We start from the raw sequence: 21,043 nt of genomic DNA on the forward strand, positions 1-21,043 counted from the left end.
ACGCTTGAAATAAAACAAGAGTATTACTGAATCATGAGCATGACACATGCTTTTAAATTGGCAGTTAACATTCTTGAAAGCAATGGTTCAGCAATAATTACAAATGATGGACTGCTTAAAGTAAAGCATAATACTATGCTTGATTACAAATTACAACCAGTCTATAGAAGTTAAATGCATACCGTACTTTAATAATCAAGACAGTTCACCCATTTTTCTGGAGTATGTCTCCAACAGAGTTAGCATATAACCCGTATATAACAATATTGCTGTGTTTCTAGTCATTTTATATTTAAGGGTCCAAAATATATTATGCTCACAAAATAACACTGTCCGTGAATGCCAACCAGTTTTTTTAAATTTATAATCCTTCATAAACACTCTACCCTGGTCATACACACTCATTTATATCACTAAAAATAACCAAAGATGGTAATTCACAGTCTCACCTCCACATAGAAGTTCTAATTGCCCTAAAAACCTGTAGGTCAAGTTCTCAACCTTTGAAAATGAGCAAACATGTTCCAGAGCAGTCACTGTAGCCATGTATTTGGGCTTTGTATTTATAGCATTAGATTTGAGACCTAAACATGGCCATATACATCGCAGTAAGCTAAGTTCCATATCAAAAATAAAATGCAAAAGGAATAGATTTTGTAATTCCAATAGCACAGACTTAAAAAACTGAACACTTAGACATAACTCCTACATCTGTCTTTAACTAAGACGTCATTGCCATGCTTACAGGTTTGAGGCAGTGATCTATGTATTAGTGTGTGCTCAATCAAAGAGTGTACTTACTACCATGAACTCAGGGCCTAGGCCATAGGATTATTTTTGCTTTTCCCCCACAGAATCATTTGCTCCTGAAGTAATAGACTTTTAAGGCACGTTTTAACAAAAACCCATCATATACCCAGCTTAAAAACGGAAGCCCCCCTCACTACAATAATATATAATATAGCTAAGTAACGTGTGGTCTACCAGGTAGGCAAGTGTCTCTACCTTGAGGATAAAGTCACATTAGAAAAGTGGTTCTTTATTTGCTTGATCAAAAAGAAACATTGTGTAAAAAATATTAGAACAGTAAATTTATAAGAATAACCCATATGTACCAAGCCTGTTGGCAAAGATCCAAAGATCCAACAGGATATAGGTCTGGAAATTAAGAAAAATTCTCCTTTGGAACCCTGGGTTCCAACCCACCCAGGTGTCTGAGCAGGAATCATGAGGAAGGGAGTTGGGTGCCTTAATGATTTTTAGAAATATCCTTCCAAAATGCACAGACCCTTGGGAAGACTCAAACCTTACACCTCAATCAGCTGCCATCTTGCATTGCAGTTAGAAGCCTCAAAGGAATAGGACTTGGGGAGGGAAGGAGAGAGGATGGAAGGAAGCCATAGATAGAAGTGGGATAGTTTCTTTTTTTTTTTTAATGTTTTTTTATTATATTATGTTAGTCACCATACAGTACATCCCTGGTTTTTGATGTAAAGTTCGATGATTCATTAGTTGCGTATAAAGAAGTGGGATAGTTTCAAGGGCAAGTCACTTTAGGAACTCGGTGCATTTTGCTAGGATCAGCTTTGATTTCCTTATGGGTCTTTGCTTAAAAATAAATAAATACATAAAATTATATTCTAATACCCACGAGTAGGCTTTAGGGCACTGACCCTTGGGACGGACATAGAATTACCTACTAGGAATGGTTTGGGGTGAGGGGAGATTTAGGAGTCCCTTGACATCCTGAAAGTCTAAAGTAAACATAAGCAGAAGAATTCATAGAAACAAACACATAGCTAACTGCAATGCCTCCTCTGGCCGTCCGCTTCCCGCTGATCGTTAGGGGTTTGCAGGATGGCTTTTCAGCTGGGCAGAGCGTGCTGCTGGCCAGCTGAGCTCTAGTTCAGTCCTAAGGTGGCAACAGGCAGAGTCCACAAGGCACACTCATGGACGAGCAGGAGACTTAGGGGCGACACAGGTGCTCACCAGGATTACGCTCTGCGGTCATGATCCTAAATAAACATTTTAAATGTTGCACAACAACAGGCCCACTTCCCAGGGCCAATCACACAAACTGTATATCTATTTTTAAATCTGTAGGTACCAATTACCTGCATTTGGGAAACCATGTGACCTCTGACGTAACTTCAGCCTGAGTAGCACACACAGAAAAGCCTCCTGAAACCCTGAAGTTCAGCAACATTCCTATTTCTCTCCAGTGACTGGCACCATTTTGGAAATCTGGTCCCGAAGGTTCTAAAGAACAGTGATGCAGCAAAAAGGAATAACCTCTCTGTATAAAACGATTATAGAGATGTGTGCTGAGGTAAAGAGCTCTGTAAAAACTGTTGCGTAGGGAAGTACTACCACGGCTATAGAAACTTTTAGATAAGTTTGGTGCTAACGTTATTCTACAAAACTCCCGTTTATACCAGTTATAAACGGGACACAGTTCTTATTGCTCCTGGAGCTTGCTGCCCCAATCTGTTCCAGCTCCACTGAAAAGGATTTTTCTCAACAATTAGTAGCAAAGATTCCCAAATTTATAAAAAAAAAAAAAAAGTCATTACCAGTGCATTGCTTTTTGATTTCTGATTGCCATAGAGATCCGAACTACACTACAGTATGCACGTCCTTGACACCAAGTACAGAAAAAAGCTTAGAAAAGTCGTTTTATCAAAGTTCAAAGAAAAAAACATGAAAAAGAGCAAAATATATACAGTTCCTGGCAGTCCTCACACAGGAGTTTCTGACTACAGACCATAAAAGTTTACATCTGTGTAACGAAATTACAGATTTTACTTCATTGTTAAAATACAAGTTTTGGCTTCAAAGTGCTCACTTTATTTAAAAAAGAGAAGATCGAGAGGGGTGCAGGATTTTTTTTTTTACAACAAATACACCATGTGTCCTAGTCTCCTTCTTCCTCTTCCTTTAGTGCAACACCGGCAGCAGCCTCCCTGAAAGGTCTGACTTGCAAGGATCGTCCCGAAGCCTCACTGCAGCAGCACGTTAGGGGTCCCGTTGGGGGTGGCTCCTTTTTTCTTCTGCAGCCGATTCTGAACCTTTCGTGATTTCACCATTCTCATCCTCACCTCAAAAACTTCATGGATGGCCTTCCGGAAGCAATGAAAATTATAGTCAATAAGCCCTGGGGAAGAAAACAAAATATTTAGACATGTCACACAGAAATAATCTCCTCTTGGGGCACCTGGGTGGCTCAGTCGGTTAAGCATCTGCCTTCAGCTCAGGTCGTGATCCCGGGGTCCTGGGATCGAGTCCTGCATCGGGCTCTTTGTTCAACAGGGAACCTGCTTTTTCCTCTGCCCCTCACCCTGCTTGTGCTCTCTCTCTCTGACAAATAAATGAATAAAATCTAGGAAGGAAGGAAGGAAGGAAGGAAGGAAGGAAGGAAGGAAGGAAGGAAGGAAGGAAAAGAAAGAAAGAGAGAGAGAGAGAGAGAAAGAAAGAAAGAAAGAAAGAAAGAAAGAAAGAAAGAAAGAAAGAAAGAAAGAAAGACTCTTCTCTTGTCATGTCTGTGGTGGCCGGGACAAGCAATTAGGGGGAGGCAGAAGAGTGGCCTTAACAGAAGGTCCACAGATTTCCCTAGGAGCTCCGTGGCTGGTCTTGAGGAATCGCAGGCGAGGTTCTGTAAATGGACATGTTTTGCTAAGGAAAGGTTCCAGAGCACAGACCACATTTTCAAAGGTGCCTAGGACCTACGACATTGAAGAACCAACCGAAGTGCACATTTTTTGACCTATCAGAACTCAAGATTTCTTGGGGCGCCTGGGTGGCTCAGTCGTTAAGCGTCTGCCTTTGGCTCAGGGCCTGATCCCAGGGTCCTGGGATCGAGCCCCACATCAGGCTTCTCTGCTGGGAGCCTGCTTCTTCCTCTCCCACTCCCCCTGCTTGTGTTCCCTCTCTTGCTGGCTGTCTCTCTCTGTCAAATAAATAAATAAAATCTTAAAAATAAAATATTCTTAATAAAAAAAGAACTTAAGATTTCTTACAATTAAGATATATCTTCCATGAAATATTTATTATGTTTCCCCAAAAGGGATTATTAAATCGAATCTGAGTGGAGGCAGACCCTGACATGAAGTGCAGCTGAGATCTCAAAGCTTCAGTATCCATCACTCTGTCAATCGATATTCACTGAACACCTATTATGTTTAAGCCACCGTCAGAAGCCCTGGGGAAAGCAAGGTCCCTGTCCCTGATTTTAGAGTGCTAGCAGTCACCTCAGGTCAATTGCAAGCTCGGAAGTTCAACCGCCAATGACACTCTTGGTTTTTCAACTCTAAGTAAATTTTAAATGCAGAAATAGTAGGGGAGAATCTTTTTTGCGTCTTCTGAGATCATTGGTACAAGAATGGAATGAAAGATTAATCCCAAGTCTTGAGTGCATTTTTCAGCACACTAATTTGTAAAAGTGTTGAGAGCAACATTATGTTTGTACCAATTAGGAGAAGGCAGTTGGTTCGATTTACTATCTTTATATTTATTAAAATAACTAGCCTAACAACTATTTCCATCCACTGAGGTGATGCTTCCAAAGCCCCAACCAAAATAAAATAACTGGGATCCCAGCCAAGGAGTGAAATTCTTCAAAGCAGTCACATAACTGCACGAGCACTGGAGGAAAACACCAGCTCAGCTTCCAGAAGCAGGAAACCTTCTGAGTGGCGCCCTCTGCTGCTTCTGAAGCGACAGTGACCACAGTGCAATAACACCTCCAAGCGATCTCAACACAAGACTACTGGAATGAGGGGGAAAGAAAAAAGACATCAATAATCCCAGAGGTGCCTGGCTGGCTCTGTCGGTAGAGCACGCAACTCTTGATCTCAGTGTTGTGAGTTCGAGCCCCATACTGGGTGTAGAGATTACTTAAAAATAAGATCTTTTTATTTTTTAAAGATTTTATTTATTTAGTTGACACAGACAGAGAGAGAGAGCACAAGCTGGGAGAGGGGCAGGCAGAGGGAGAAGCAGGCTCCCTGCACAGGGAGCCCAACGCGGAACTTGAACCCAGAACCCTGGGATCATGACCTGAGCCAAAGGCAGATGCTTAACCAACTGAGCCACTCAGGCGCCGTACTTAAAAATAAAGTCTTAAAAAAAATAAGCATTTCTTTTCTGCCTGAGGCTTTCTTTGGTACCACAGAACTTCTTTGAGCACACATAGACAGGTACCAGCGATATGGGAATGAACGTTCTGAGGGCACCCCTCAAAGGGGCATGGAGGCAGGTGGATAAATGTTGCAGTCTTCCATACTCAACTAGGGTGATTCTGAGTTTGTTCCACACAGCTTTTCAAAGAATCTCTTATTGGGAGTGAACATAAAGCTGCTCATTGACACCACTGGCTTTTCTACGTGCCTTGTCTCATTTCCCTACTTCCTCATTTTTGTTTCTTGGGACCATCTTCCAAACAAAGCATGTAATTAAAAGAAAATAAACAAGGAGCAAAGAAATGATTTTTTTTTAGTGGGAATGGGGACAGGAGATGTGAAAACAACCTCAAAATTCTTTTCCTATATAGGCAACCAACTGCCTCTGGAAGAAAGCTTAGCTAGAAAAACTTTGGCTCAGTGAGAATTCAACTTGCAGAAATATTCTGTTGATAGTTCCTGACAAATCTTAACTTATTCATCTTCGCAATTTAAAATATAACAGTATTGGGTGGCTGGGTGGCTCAGTTAAATGACTGCTTTCGGCCCAGGGTCCTGGGATCGAGCCCCGCATCAGGCTCCCCCTGCTCAAAGGGGAGCCTGCTTCACCCTCTCCCTCTTCCTGCTGCTCCCCCTGCTTGTGCTCTCTCTCTCTGTCAAATAAATAATAAAATCTTTTAAAAAATAAAAGAAGTGTAACAGTATCTTGCTGCATTTGGAGTTTTAAAAGTAAAAATTCACAACTGAGGTTTTTAAAGAAAGTAAGCATTCCTACCAAGTATCTGCCATTTCTTTCAACCTCTTCACTGAAGGCAGTTGAAACGCAAGAACAGAGACACGAACAGAACAAACACTATTTTCACCACCATAAATGTGATGGTTCCACATCCTTCTTTGCTTCAGTGGTTCCCAACCCTAGCCGCACCTTAAAAACATTCAGAGAACCTAAAAAAATTTAACAAACGCTAGGCCCCTCTCCCAGGAATTCTGTTCTAATTGTTTGGAGGAGGGCCCGGAGGTCTCTATTTTTTAACTGCCTCCTTTCCCAAGGTGCCCATAACGTGCAGGCAAGGCTGAAAACTCCACATCTGCTTTCGACCTTCTCCTCTCTGCCAAAGTAGTAGCAGAGATCGTTAATGAAAACTTAGATGGAGACCCGGCGTGAGGAATAGCTAATCAACCAGTGTCGGTACCAGTGCCAACAGGACTCGGCCACACTTGAGATTAAAACAACAAAAACAGAGGTGCCTGACTGTCTCAGCTGGTACAGAATGTGACCCTTGATCTTGGGGTTGAGCCCCAAGCTGGGTATAGAGATTACTTAAAAATAAAACCTTTAAAGAAGAAAAAAAGCCACAAAACCAAACTACTCTATGCATTTATAAGCATTAAGTTCTTTTTAAAGACACCACCTGATCCCCAGGGTGACCAACTCATCCCATCTGCCTGGGACATTCCCAGTATCAGCTCTGAAGGTCTCCTGCCCTTGGAACTCCTTCTATCCCAGGCAAATGGAGATAATCACTCGAAAAAGCAAATGAGTTTAACATGATGGGGTTAAATCTGTCTGCCATTTCCTAGCTATAACATTAAAACCAATGCCTAGGTTTCTAGCTAGTTTAATAAATTCCACCAAATCTGCCTGTCCTCAGAGATGATCCCATCAAGGTGGCTTAGCGGTCAGTCGCTTACAGAGATCCACATAATAAACTCCTGCTTTATTTCCACAACCATAGATGGATGTTAGAATTAGCGGGCAAAGGTTTGAGGAGGAAGAGGATTTACATAATTTGGAAGTATTTATTAACTACAAAGGGAAAGACAGGAAATTTCCAGTGGAAAAACCTGACAGACATTACCTTAACTAAATCAAGGTCAGCATCACCAGGAGTAATAAGACTTATCAACATCATGAACCACTTGATATGATGCACTGAGGACACATTCTCATCAAAGTGCATACTCTTGTTCTGACTGTGTGGAAACAGCTGACAAACTCTATTCGAGGTATATTCTACAAAACAATTGATCAATACTCTTCGAAAGTGTCGAGGTCATGGAAGATAAAGAACTATCACAGATTGGGGCGCCTGGGTGGCACAGCGGTTAAGCGTCTGCCTTCGGCTCAGGGCGTGATCCCAGGTTCCTGGGATTGAGCCCCACATCAGGCTCCTCTGCTATGAGCCTGCTTCTTCCTCTCCCACTCCCCCTGCTTGTGTTCCCTCTCTCGCTGGCTGTCTCTATCTCTGTCGAATAAATAAATAAAAAATCTTCAAAAAAAAAAAAAAAGAACTATCACAGATTGGAGGAGACTAAGAGGAATCGTGACTAAATCAATTTGGGATCCTGGAACACAAAAAGGATACTTTTGGAAAAATGATGAAATCTCAATAAGGTTTATGGCTTCTTAATGAATACTAATTAATTCATTACTACTATTAATCAGTATTATACCAATGGTGAGTCCCTATTTTTCATTACTATAGTATGCAAGATGTTAACATTTGGGAAAGTGGATGAGGAATATGTGTAAACTATGTACTATTTTTGCAACGTTTCTGTTCAGTCTAAAATCAGTTCAGAATAAACAAGCTCTCCAGCTTGATGCTAATGTACCCTAAATTTTAGGATCTGCCATCACCTAAAGGATTTTGGGGCTCTAGTTGTACTATTTGCATTTTATTTTACTTAGCTTCCAAAATCAACATGAAATATCAATCACCAAATATAAATTCTGGAAATATCTTTAACCAAGGAAATATATGTATAATGGTTTAAAACACAATACACACAACTGATTCTATGTCGGGACAAGCCCAGGAATCTTAGCTCTGACTGCCATACACTAGAAGTAGGACTTTGAGTCACTGATAGTTCCCCTGTCTGGGTAAAATCATCTATAATTGAGAGGATGAAATAAGGTATGGTCCTGTCAAAATTCCACGAGCCTATTATATAACTTGCTCTTACTTTCAGCAAGATGAAACTAAGGAGTAAAAGATTAACACCACTTAATTAAAAGTTTTGAAGGCCAAGAACACAAAAGGCAATTTGGCTGATATCAGTCAGTAAATATAGGAAAGACATACAACTTCACCAAGAAGCAAGGAAATGTAAATTCAAATGATGCTAGTTTTTAATATTTAATTTTTCAGTGCTAATACCCAATATTGATAGGACTACAGCAAAATGGACACACTTGTATTCTCTTAGTAGCATAAACCCATAACATCTTTGGGAAGGACATGTTGGTAATACGGACTAGAAGCCACCAAAACATGCCCACCCTGCCCTTGGACCTAAGTAATTCCATTTGTTGAAGTTTTTCTTGAGGAAATAACCAAAATGTACACAAGTATTCAGTGCAAAGGTCATCACAGACTATTCACGACATTAAAATCTAGAAACAATATAAATTTTTAACAATAAAAGGAACTAACAGAATCATTAAAATGATGTGGTAAATGTAGGTTCAGTGAATTAGACAGATGTCTCTAATTACTTCACTGTAATTCAGCGAGCGTTACAAAGTAGTATTTATCATATCATCACGTATAGACAGAGACATAGCTACAGATGAAAAAGTCTGAAAAGTTGTAAAGAAAATGTTGAGAGAGTGGTTTCTGAGTGAGAAGTTATCAATAATCATTTCTTTTTTGCTTATCTGTTGCTTCTAAATTTTCTAAGTGAATTTGTTGCTTTTGTAATAAAAAGAAACAATAAAAATCTAAATTACGTTTTCACGCTCAATGACTTAGGAAAATCTTCCTGATATAAATGAGTGAAAACAACAGATGTAAAACCATAAAGATACTATGGCCCCCTTTTGTGGCAGGAAAGGAGGGATGAGAGAAGGGAAGAAGGCAAGATGGGAGGGAGGAAAGAAGGGAGAAAGAAAATCTCAGAAATGTAACATGGAATTTAGCTCTAGGTGGCAAAACTGAGTGGTTTTATTTTGTTCTTTATACTTTCCCAAATTTTCAAAGTATTTTTATAATGAACATGTGTGCTTATAAGGGGGGGAAATGGCTATTTTAGTAAATGTTACTATTGGCACTCTGTTGGGAATTTTTTTTACCCCCAAAATTGGTAAATCATGCTCTAGTTGCTAGCAAAAATCCCTAGCATGTCAGTAGGCTGTTTTAAATAGTAGTTTAAATTCCCAGTTTAAATAGTAGGGGGAAAATGAGTACCTCTATGAGGCTAGTTGCTTTAGTTTTATCTATTTATACTTATTTATTTTATATTTGTATATAATATATACTTTTATATTATACATTTATATCATATTACGTCACATTTATCATGTATTTATATATCTTTTGTTTTTGTTTCACTTATTGGTGACCTTATTAAGTATACTCATGTCTTCCCTTTTCAGAATCATGATGCTATCCCCATGTTTTGAGGACTAAAGAATAATATACAAAGGCTGAACAGAAATTACACACGTCTCTCTTTAATGTTGTACAAGTCCCCTCCTTTACGCAGGGATCTCAAGTGGCTCCACAGGCCCTAAGACCTTCTAGAGGAATGGACCAGGAGGGAGGCCTTCGCCCTCACTGCAGAGTGCTGGGCCCTCCCTGGCAAGAGACATTATAGCCTGGCAACAAGGCTTCAACCAGCTTCCCTCCAGGAAAAGCCAGAGCCCCTGGGAGGACTGTCTGATGCTCCTTCTACCTCATGGCAGCTACACCACTAGAGGGCAGGTTGCTTCCCAGATCCCAAAAGCCTGAGAGCTGCGGGGAGGAGCCAAGGGGACCTGTGACTCAAGCCTGGACGCTTCAGGAGGCATGCTGCTGACCACCCACATTCGACAAGCAGGAGAAGCAATCATCAGTCTGCAACGAAATGTTTTATTTAAATCACACACACACACACACACACACAAAATTACCTTTTCTTTCAAAGCTTTCCTCTCTGACAAAGCAGACAAGAGCCAGGAACTTTGTCACCTCTTTTAAATAAAGAACTGTTGTATTGTTCAGCTTTATAATGGCCGTTGATTCCTTGTCATAGGGGGTTCCTGCTCCATCTTCTTTGAGACTAAATGGGGACAGAAACCAAAACATATGTGACCATCGAGAAGAAACTACAAATTGTAGTCCAGTGACAGAGACCAGCTTTAATACTCAGAATGATAATCATAATGAGAAGTCATTTACAATCACCGGGCCTTTCAGCAAAAGTCTCTGAAACACACAATCGCGAGAATGTACATAGTGTATGACAGTCCCTTCCTATGGACACAATGTCGCTGCTGGGGCAGGAAGACATCTCTCCAGGCACCCAGGAAACACGGGTGAGGGATGGAAGCTGGCCATTCTCCCTTCTGTAGCCCATAAGGGCTTCTTGTTTTTTCCTGACAGAATAACCAGGCTGTCAAAAGCATGGTCTGAAGAAGACCAAGGAGAGCTGAATGACTCTTCCAAATTACAGAAGCCTAAGGAGACATGACAGCCAAACATTGGCCTAGATCCTGGATCAGGGAGAAAAGATAGAATTGGAACCACTGGTAAGATTTTAATATGGACAATATATTAGACAGTGCATTAATGTAGCCGTGGCTAAACATGCTTAATTTGGGAAACTGTGGTCCTGCAAGAGAATGTCTGTTTGGTTTTTTTTTTTTTAAGAGATAGACACTCAAGTGGCTAGGATCAAAGAATCACCATGTCTGCAATTCACTCTCAATGGTTCGGCAAATCAAACCACAAAATGTATTTAAAAAAGAGAGCACAAATATGGCAAAATGATAAAAATGGGTGGATCCCAGTGAAGGGTATCATATAGGCGTTTGCTGGACTATCCTTGCACATTTTCTGTAGGTTTGACATTTTTTCAAAATAAAACACTAAATAAATATACTGGTCTAGTTAAGAAAAGGTGTGGCCTGCAGACACAGATGACTTGGGCTGGAACCCCAGCTCACTTATTATGTGAACTGGAGCGAGGTAACTTCTTTGAGCCTCAATTCCCTGATCTGTATACTAACAGTAATTACCTCGAAGTCTCCCAATGCAGTGAAATAACAGATGAACAGCACTGAGCACAGCGCTCAGACCATGTAAAACGCACAATAAATGTTAACCACTATTACTATGATGCCCTTTAATGATCAAAACCGGACCCTCCGAAGACACTGATGTAATCAGAGTTATGTGTCCTGTCCTCATAGCAAAGGAGCACTTCCCTGCACCTTTTCCCCTTACCTGAAACCGTGTGTGTATGTATGTATGTATGCATGTATTTTTACTTCCCAAATTAATGAATAATTGACCAGAAATTTGACTTAATTGAAATTATGCTAGACCTTATTAATACAACAGAGCAACACGGTTAGTGCCAAACCTGATCCCTTTGCGGTTATAAGAGCCAACATTTACAATGTGACAGGCACCATCCTTAGTTTTTATCATGAATTATCTACCGTCTGGCCTAAGAATCCTCTAAGCTGGGTACTGAGGAACTGAGGCTAGGGGAAATCAGATAATTTGGTCAAGGCTGATGATGGGGGGTAGAGCCAAGACCTCAAACTAATCTAATTTCAGAGTTAATGCTTTTAGTCTCATAAATATCATAAGGAGGTAGGGTGACAAACCAGATAAAATGAAAAGCCTAAACTGTAAGAGTATTTCAAAGGAAATGTAAGTTTTTAGCTTTGAGAATATTTTAAACTGGCACACACATGGCTACTCAAAAGTAAATTGGGGGAAAAAGTTTTGTAAAAAAGGATTCAACTCACTGTGACCTACCAAAACAGTAAAGAAAAATCTTTAAGAAGTCTTGGATCTCAGATGTTAAAAATGGTTTATCAGAGCTCTTAACTTCCTTTGTACTATTTTTAGCTGCTGTTTTTCTAGACTGAATTTCTCTTGCTAATAAGTAGTGTTCTGAGAACAATAAACTGAAACATTTGGATTTTTTTACCCAATGAAGAAAATTTACTAACAGCAGTTAATAACACCAGAAAATTCTTAGGTGATAATGTTAAATGCATAAAGCAGGATATATATATATATATATATATATATATATATATATATATATATATATATATATATAATTATATATATATATAATTATATATATATATACAAAGTGATCACATTATCTTAAAAATTACACAGAGAAATAAGAATAAAACACATCAGGGGCGCCTGGGTGGCTCAATCAGTTAAGCATCTGCCTTCAACTCAGGTCGTGATCTCAGGGTCCTGGGATCGCCCCAGGGGCTCCCTGCTCAGCAGAGAGGCTGCTTCTCCCTTGGCCCCTCCCCCCACTCATGCTCTCTCTCAAATAAATAAATGAAATCTTTAGAAAAAAGAATAAGACAATAAAACGTTAATAGTGACTGTCTAGGTGATGAGATTATGGGCTATCTTAATTTTATTCTTTACGCTTTTACATATTTTCTGCAATGAGCATGGATTGCATTCATATTCAGAAAAAAGTAAACATTAAACAAATTGGAAAAACCAAAAGGACCAAGAAAATTACAAGTAAACACCGGTGACGGATTACAACCGCCACAACTATGTGCTACTACTCAAGTCTGCGTTCACAAAGCGGTGAAAACACAGGCAGCTGCCATGTATTTTAAAGCGTGCGCGGGTGTGCTTGGCGAGAGAAGCTCCGCAGAACCCTGAGCGGACTGACCCAGGCACCAGGTCACCTGCCTCGGCCCTGCCGGTCTCCACGGAGCAGCTGGGACCTGGCAGCAAGCCTGTTTCCTCCGCGGCTGCCAGTTAGCTGGGCGGGCTCCTCGCGGCTCCAGCAAACACTGAGGAAACTCCGGGGCCCACGCCCAGTCGGTGACCCAGACTGGTTCCTACTGCACCTGATGGGTTCCCGGGCCACCGCACACTCCGCCACAGAAAAACAACCTGACTCCTCCCGCGGCCGCCTCCCTCATGTTTGTTTTAGCTGGGTAAGAGGAACTCTGATTAACACCATTTACATGAACAGCTTACCACTTACATCTAATTACCATATGGCACAATAATGATTACGCATATCATTAAATAGGTGCCAGATTAATTGTGTTTATTGTATTTGATTACCGCAGCAATCTAGACTGTAATCAGGATACATTTAGTTTCCATGACTATTTCAAGGTCAATCCCCTTAGAGTTTAAAAACAATAGAATGCTACAGAGCAGTAATCTTGGAAAACAAGGTCTATTTCTGAAGCCAGATGGCAGTGTTTAATAATAATACTAAGAAGGCAGTAATCTTGGGGACTAAGGTCTGTTCCTAAAGCCAGATGGCAGTGTGTAATAATAATAATAATAATAATAATAATAATGATAGTGGCAGCTACATTTATCCAGGGCTTACCAGGTAAAGCCTAATGATATGCCATCCTCACTACAGTCCAGTAAGTATCACTTTCCCTGTTTCATAATGGAGGGGACCCTGCGTGCATGTGTGTATAACAGAAAGAATCTGAACTGAGGGGGCAAAGGATTTTCAGACAGAGGAAGAGAGAAATGGGGAGAATGGGACCCCCGCCGGAGCTGACGGAGGCAGGCCCCAGCTGGCAAGCGAAGAGGAAGATGAACAAGAGCCTTACCCACCGAGGACTGGATAAGCATGTACGATCCAATAGAAATCGACAGCAACAACTTGATGTCTTTTTTTTTAAGATTGTATTTATTTGACAGAGAGGGAGAGAGCGAGTACACAAGCAGGGAAGTGGGAGAGGGAGAAGTAGGTTTCCCGCTGAGCAGGGAGCCCGAAGTGGGACTCGATCCCAGGACCCCGGGTTCATGACCTGAGCCGAAGGCAGTCGCTTAACCGACTAAGCCACCCAGGCGCCCCAACAACTTGATATCTTAATACAGACAAATTAGTTCATATCCATTCACTCTATACGACACCCATTCAGGAAATTTAAAATTATGTGGAATTAGTTTCTATGTGTGATACCACAATCAATTTTCTCCACTCCTTGTTTATTTTAAAATATTTTAAGTGTACAGGAAGCTCTGTTTTCTAAGACTCTAAGACCATAATAATAAACAGGTAAGTTGTTTGCTTAGTTTTGTGATTCTCTGCTGCTCATAAAAGACGACAAAGTATGTTAAAGAAAATCCAGCAGTTATTTCTTATAATGAAGACAGTAATAGAACTGTTGTTAATGTGAGATAATGTATTTGGAGTTCAAGGATCCTATTAGTCTCTCCCAACTGTGTATGCCATTATGATATGATGACAGATTTTTCAGTAGAAAAACGGGAATCAGTTAGACTTGAGTTCAAAGTCTAGTTCTGTCCTTTATGGACATTGTGAGCAGGGGTTAGAAACAACCACTCTGAACCTCAGTTTCCCCATCTGTGAAATCGGGATAGTAATTCCCACCTCATGGAATAGTGGGGAATTAAATGCTATAATGTATGCAATATGCTTATTAGCAGAATATCAGACATTTACTCCATAATTTTTTGTTGTTATTGCGTGCTAATTGGTATACTTACAGATCTCAGCCATTTAAAACAAAAGTATTAAAATCAAATAAGTAAATGCAAATGTTACAAGGGTTATGCAAGGTTTCATCTTCTAATCTGAAGTATGGCTTGTTTGTACCCTTTAAGAATATTTTACTTACCCATAAATACAAGAGATGTCGATAACCACATCGATCATATCACAGCAGAGCTCATAGGTTTGCATATCCACTGGGGTACTATCAGTTGCAATATAAATTTTACTGACCACATCAAAGAGAAATGCCTTTTCAATTCCAGAATTCTGAAACAAAAAGAAGATGCTATCTTAAAGGGACAGCTGATTTTAGAACATGTCATCACCATATAAAAAAAAATTACATGCCATCCTCAATGTAAAATATGAATGAACAAAAATCAATTAACTAAAAGTTTTGTTCTATTTTATTACAATTTAAACTTCACATAAACCTTTACAATGGATTTGCATAAGAAATGGGAAATTCTTATTTTTCATAAATTATCTATTGTAGGTAAACAAATTGGGCAGTGTTTCCTGGCTCTTAGAGATGTACCTGCAGTTAGGAAAAGGCAAGTAAAAACACTAATTTTACTGACTGTAAATCTTAAAATAAAATAAATTTTAAAAATCTAAACAAACTCCCAACTGTGGAGTGATAGAGTAAATATGAGTACAACCAAGACGTCTGACTCGAGTCAACAGCAGAGCTTGCCTAGAGCGGACGGTTTATAGGACTCATTCAGCCAGCACATCATCCACAGTGTGAAACATATAAAAACTATTCCATGGGCTATATTTTATCGCCACAACCAGCCTTAATGCTTCCTACATCTCGTAGGGCTCTAGCAACATTGAATGATTGCCTACAACTTTAATAAACACTCTAATTATATCAGGGCAGTACAGGAATAGTTTGGGGAGTGAAATCTTAAAAAACATAAAACAGCATGTAGGAGCAATCTTCCAGAATAATCCTTCAGTGACCTTGCAATGCAGTAAGAGCGAGCAGAAGTAAGACTGTTTTCACGCTTGCAAGGTTATTCTAAAATTCTGCAAATGATTCTACCGGGAGGATATTATTTACTTACTGAGATAAAGATGTTTAGCAAATTCTCCAGGGTGGGGAGCTGTGGAATCAGTTTCTGAACCACTTTGCTAAAAGCTTCAAATATTGAATGATCATATATGCTCGTCAAATAGAAGCTGAAAGAGAAAACAGTATTTCGTCACATTTTCCTTCGGACTGGGGAACAGATTGCTTAGGCTGTCACAACACCCGTGCCCGGCCGTCTGTACCTACCATCCCTACGCACACTTTCTAGCCCCCTTCAGAATTCAAAATGACCTCCACAAAAAATGAACGTGTCTTTGCAAGCCATTCCTCCCCAGCTCAAAAAGCATGAATTGTGCCCATTCTCATCTACTGACTGGCTGGCCTGGAAAGCTTAAAAATGCAGTGGTGTGTGCCCATACGAGCTTCCTCACATTCTGCAAAAGAATCCACTCCAGGTCGGGGCGCCTGGGTGGCACAGCGGTTAAGCGTCTGCCTTCGGCTCAGGGCGTGATCCCGGCGTTCTGGGATCGAGCCCCACATCAGGCTCCTCCGCTGGGAGCCTGCCTCTTCCTCTCCCACTCCCCTTGCTTGTGTTCCTTCTCTCACTGGCTGTCCCTCTCTCTGTCAAATAAATAAATAAAATCTTAAAAAAAAAAAAAGAATCCACACCAGGTCATCTCTACCCACTCCTGTTAGGTTAGTAATGGCTATGTTACTGGTATTGAAGCATCTAATATTTCCATTTTCCAATTTGCAAATCGAATGATGCATACACTTCCCCATAAAAAACTGATAGAGGGGCACCTGGCTGGCTTAGCCAGTGGAGAATGCCACTCTTGATCTTGGGGTTGTAAGTTCGAGCCCCATGTTGGGTGGAGAGATTACTTAAAAATAAAATCTTAAACAACAACAACAACAACTGATAGAGAAGTGGTTTTCCCCTGTATTTCTACTTGAATTATCTTCAGAATTCTCTTTTACTTGTGACTATAAATACTATCATATTTATCAAGAATTCTAAACTTCAGCATATTAACTTCCTGGATTATGTTCTTGAGTTTTATGTTTTTCATATGTGGGGAAAACATTAGCTTTGACCATTTGTTTAAAAAACAAAAACAGGGGCGCCTGGGTGGCTCAGTCGATAAGCGTCTGCCTTCAGCTCAGGGCGTGATCCTGGCGTTCTGGGATCGAGCCCCACGTCAGGCTCCTCCACTGGGAGCCTGCTTCTTCCTCTCCCACTCCCCCTGCTTGTGTTCCCTCTCTCGCTGGCTGTCTCTCTCTCTGTCAAATGAATAAATAAAATCTTAAAAAAAAAAATTAGAATTAGCACATGCAAAGCTTGCTTTTCCCAAATACTGTCCCAATGTGTACAGCACAAATAGGGTAAACAGGTGAACACCAAACTGCCCGTGCTGACTTTGGACTCCACACCTGCTTTTTTCTGTTGATTACTGTGATCCCGGAAGGGTTTCTGTTCTCACCTGAGGTGAATTTTTTCTAACCCAGCATCTGCAAGGTCATCGTTTGCCCTCTGATGAATATCTCTTTGGGTTTCAATTTTGTGGTCATCTGACAGACCATCCACTTTATGAATAAACACCTCGAAGTTGATGTCAGTGTTCACTTTGTAGGCCCTGGTCACGGTGAGATGGAGCCTGGCCAAAGCTTCCATGTAATCGTCCTGGGAACAAAGGCACACTCCTGTCAGGGGAGGCCAAACCCTTCCAAGCTGCCTTCCACCGACACTCTTCTTCCCATTTTACTGAGGTCTGATCGACAAATAAACGATGGGTACATTTAAGGTGCACAGTATGATGTTCTGATGTGCGGGTACATCATGAAATGACCCCCCATTCAAGTTAATCTACCCATCACCTTACTTCAGTTACTTTTTTCTTCCATATACACCCCTAATTTGGAAACCATGTGGGTACAATCCTCCAAAATATTTTGCAAAAGCCCAAATAAAAGCTGGTTTCATGGAATTCAAGTTTGAAAACTGAAGTTTCATTAACAAAGAGATGAAAAAGGCAGGCAGGAAAAACCCAGCTGTAGGCTGTTATGATGTAGCTTGATGACCGTCTTTAAGATCGGCACTGCAGCTTTATGAATTCAAAATGACCCCCTACCACCTAGGACCTTCCCTGGGATACTGTTCTTCCCAGATTCTTGAGTCCCTGGGTGAACTGTGATGAACAGTTAGAGATGGAAACGTGATCTCGGTTGCTGGGAGGATGGGGAAGGAGCCAGGAGGAAAGATAAGAGCACTGGTCTAGAGCAGAGGTCAGCAAACCACGGCCTGAGGGCCAAATTGGACTCACTGTGTGTTGTTTATAAGTAAAGTTTTATTGGAGCCCAGCCACACTCACCTATTTACATAGTGTCTGTGGCTGCTTTTGTGGTGCAGTGGCAAACTCCTCGGAGACGGTACAGACAGCCTGCAAAGCTTAGAACACTTACCATCTAGCCCCCTACGGAAACAGTTTGCTGACCTCTGATCTAGAGTAACTGACCCAAATAGTGCAATACTATTTTTTTCTGCTTCCTACAAATGACACTTTTATATAAATATGATGAACATCTGCGTAGGCATCTCCCTGTTTAAGAAATCAAATAGTAGGGGTGCCTGGCTGCCTTGGTTGGAGGACCATACAACTCTTTATTTTTTTTTTTTAAGTAAGCTGTGCACCCAACATGGGGCTCAAACTCACAACTGTGAGATCAAGAGCTGCATGTTCTATCAAGTGAGCCAGCCGGGCGCCCTGAGCATGAGGTCGTGAGTTTGAGCCCCACATTGGGTGTAGAGATTAATTAAATACATAAACTTAAAAAAAAAAATCAAACAGTAGACACTGACGCCCCATGTGTCTCTCCCCATCCTCCCAGCCCACCCCATCCCTCTACCCCCCACCTCCAGAGGTATCCACTATCCTGAGTTTAGTGTTTATTCTCAGTCATCTCTTTATACGTTACTACATACATATGTATCCCTAAACTACATACAGAATTCATTTACATTGTCTTGAAATTCAGGGGGAGGCTGTCTGAGAAAGGACAACAAAGGAAGCTTTTCGGGAGGTAGAAATATTCTATATCTTGACTGTGAAGTGGTTACAAGTTATACGCGTTTGTCAGACTCACTGAACTAGACACTCACGATGAATGCACTTTACTGTATATAAGTTATACCTCAAAAATTATTATTGTTTATGTCTTTAACTGTAGAGGGGAGTTAAGGGGACATGTCTATGAGCAAAACTAGCCAATGTCAAGAGAGTATCATAATATCAAAAGATTAGAAGTTGTTACTGTAACTTCCCTGCCAGGCATATAAAATGATCTGATTACCAACTAAGTGACGAAGTGGCCCATACCTACGAGGACGAAAAATAACATCTGAAAGAAAAAAATACTTGGTTTATTAGAACAGAGGGAGGGTGACTGATTTTTCCCACTGTGTTTGTTACCATCTTCTACAACAGATAAAAATACAGGAAAAACACACCGCCTTAGTTCCTATTCCAAAATTAGATCTAGGAATTACAGGCAGGTCAACAATCACTAATGTAGATGAAGTCAACACTCCATTTTGGATCCTAAGGCACGTGTGACATGGCTTCGGGGGCCAAGGGTGGCCCTGGAGGTGTGGGACATGTTGTGTGGGCTCTGCCTGGGGGGCTGGCGGTGTCATACTGTTAGCTCACAGGAAATCACTCTGGATGCTTCCATGCTCTTTCATCCTACAACATTCTGTGAGGACACATTTTCTCCTTGGGGATATATTTATCTGGCAATCCTGTGATTGTGAGGAATTCACAAGGAAAAAATAAAAATATCAGGCGTCAGACCAACGGAGCCCTGTTGAGAAATAAAGGCAACGACGTTGAAGTGCCTGCCAAGACTGCCTGAAGTTTGCTTTCCTTTTCAGTGCTTATAATCACATCATATAAAAGTTCCTGAAAACATGGCTTTACAGTCTGCTTCCAGTACAAAAGTATAGGTCACACAGACTCTGAAACAGCTTATTCCATTATTCCTTCCTTTTAGTAAAGGATAGCTCTCAACAATGTTGTTCCTACCTTTTTAAAAGTGGAAACTTAAAAAGACAAATTTCTCAAACATTCTTATACTTTTCTCTGCCCTACAGCTAGGGGAAAACACCACCACCACCACCACCACAAGAAACAAAAGAAAAGAAAACACACATTTACCAACCCAAATTGAAGGGCCACTTTTCATGTTCAGGTAAAATTAAAACAAAATTACAGTTGCAACTTAAAAATAAGCACGCGAACCTATTTTAGCCACATTATAGCCACAGTGCAAACACCTAGGATAGCGTTGCGATGGACATCTGAATCCTAGAAATGCCGGTTGCTACACGAGCACAACGTGGTATTGAGGTGAGTACTTACTAAGCCACTGTCTTGAAAAGATGAGTCATCTGACTGGAATCTACCCAGGGGTAGGGCTGCCTCGTTCAACAACTACAGCAACAGCAGTGGAGTCACTTAGGGAAAAAACTGGAGCTTAGAAGAGACAGATGAGTGGGACGTAGCCAAGAGCTCGCCCCCCATGCGGCAGCGCGCACATAACCGGCCGCTCCTGCGTGCTCGAGCTCCCTAATTTATGGGGTTGGCAGACCGAGGCAGGAAGACAGGGGCTACTGCCAAGGCCACAGATGGGCCAGAAAACAGGTCAGTACAAGTGGGACAGCCAGGAAAGCAGCGACTGACAGCAGGGCTTGGACCTGCTGCAGGTGTCTACAAGCGTGCATTTCCAGATGGGCCCAGGAGAAGGGAGGCACTGCTGCTGACAGATCGCGCACCGGAATCTGAAGTCTCTCCCCTGTGCACCACCACCAAAAAGGCAAGAAGAGCCCCTCCTACCAGATGGCCACACTCCCACAGCTATACTAGAAGTACACAGTGCAATCACTTGGAACTAAAAGGCTTAGTTGAAAATTTCATTATTATATTAAACAGGCACCTAGTTCCCTGAATGAATTTATGATGCTCTCAGGCATGAGCAGTCTTAGAGAACGGGTTTTCCAACAGCGGGCTCAGAACCATTATTACTAAGAGTTTACATATCCCTTCCTCCCTAACTCCATCGGCACTCCTGGAAGGGGCAGGTGTGCTCGGCCCATCTGTCTGACTGCAGGTCCAGCTGCAGGGAAATATCATGCCCTGAACTTAGAGTTGGTTTAGTGCATTCCTGGAAGGACTTACTGCCATGTATCCCCCACAGCTGTGAAAGCCCTTGGGAGAGCCTTCAGGCTAGGCTATGCTTCCAGAACACTTTCTAAGAGCGCCTGGACATGGAGAGTTTGAAGAGC

General features: G+C 41.2%; 1 protein-coding gene across 1 annotated transcript in view; it reads right to left on the reverse strand.

Annotated features, from left to right (window-relative positions):
• Positions 1-170: 170 nt before the first annotated feature.
• Positions 171-21,043, reverse strand: part of RRAGD (Ras related GTP binding D) — a 38,943-nt gene continuing 18,070 nt past the window's right edge. Inside the window, exons 3-7 of the mRNA XM_045807069.2 lie at positions 17,187-17,386; positions 15,737-15,851; positions 14,788-14,930; positions 10,075-10,223; positions 171-3,154 (exon numbers count right to left, since the gene is read on the reverse strand). Coding sequence (XP_045663025.1) covers positions 3,000-3,154; positions 10,075-10,223; positions 14,788-14,930; positions 15,737-15,851; positions 17,187-17,386 — 762 coding nt within the window. The 3' untranslated portion in view covers positions 171-2,999. The remainder of the gene's footprint in view (positions 3,155-10,074; positions 10,224-14,787; positions 14,931-15,736; positions 15,852-17,186; positions 17,387-21,043) is intronic.

Source organism: Ursus americanus, chromosome 11, assembly GCF_024610735.1.
Source record: "Ursus americanus isolate L20-20 chromosome 11, mUrsAme1.1.p, whole genome shotgun sequence".
Classification (NCBI taxonomy): Eukaryota; Metazoa; Chordata; class Mammalia; order Carnivora; family Ursidae; genus Ursus; species Ursus americanus.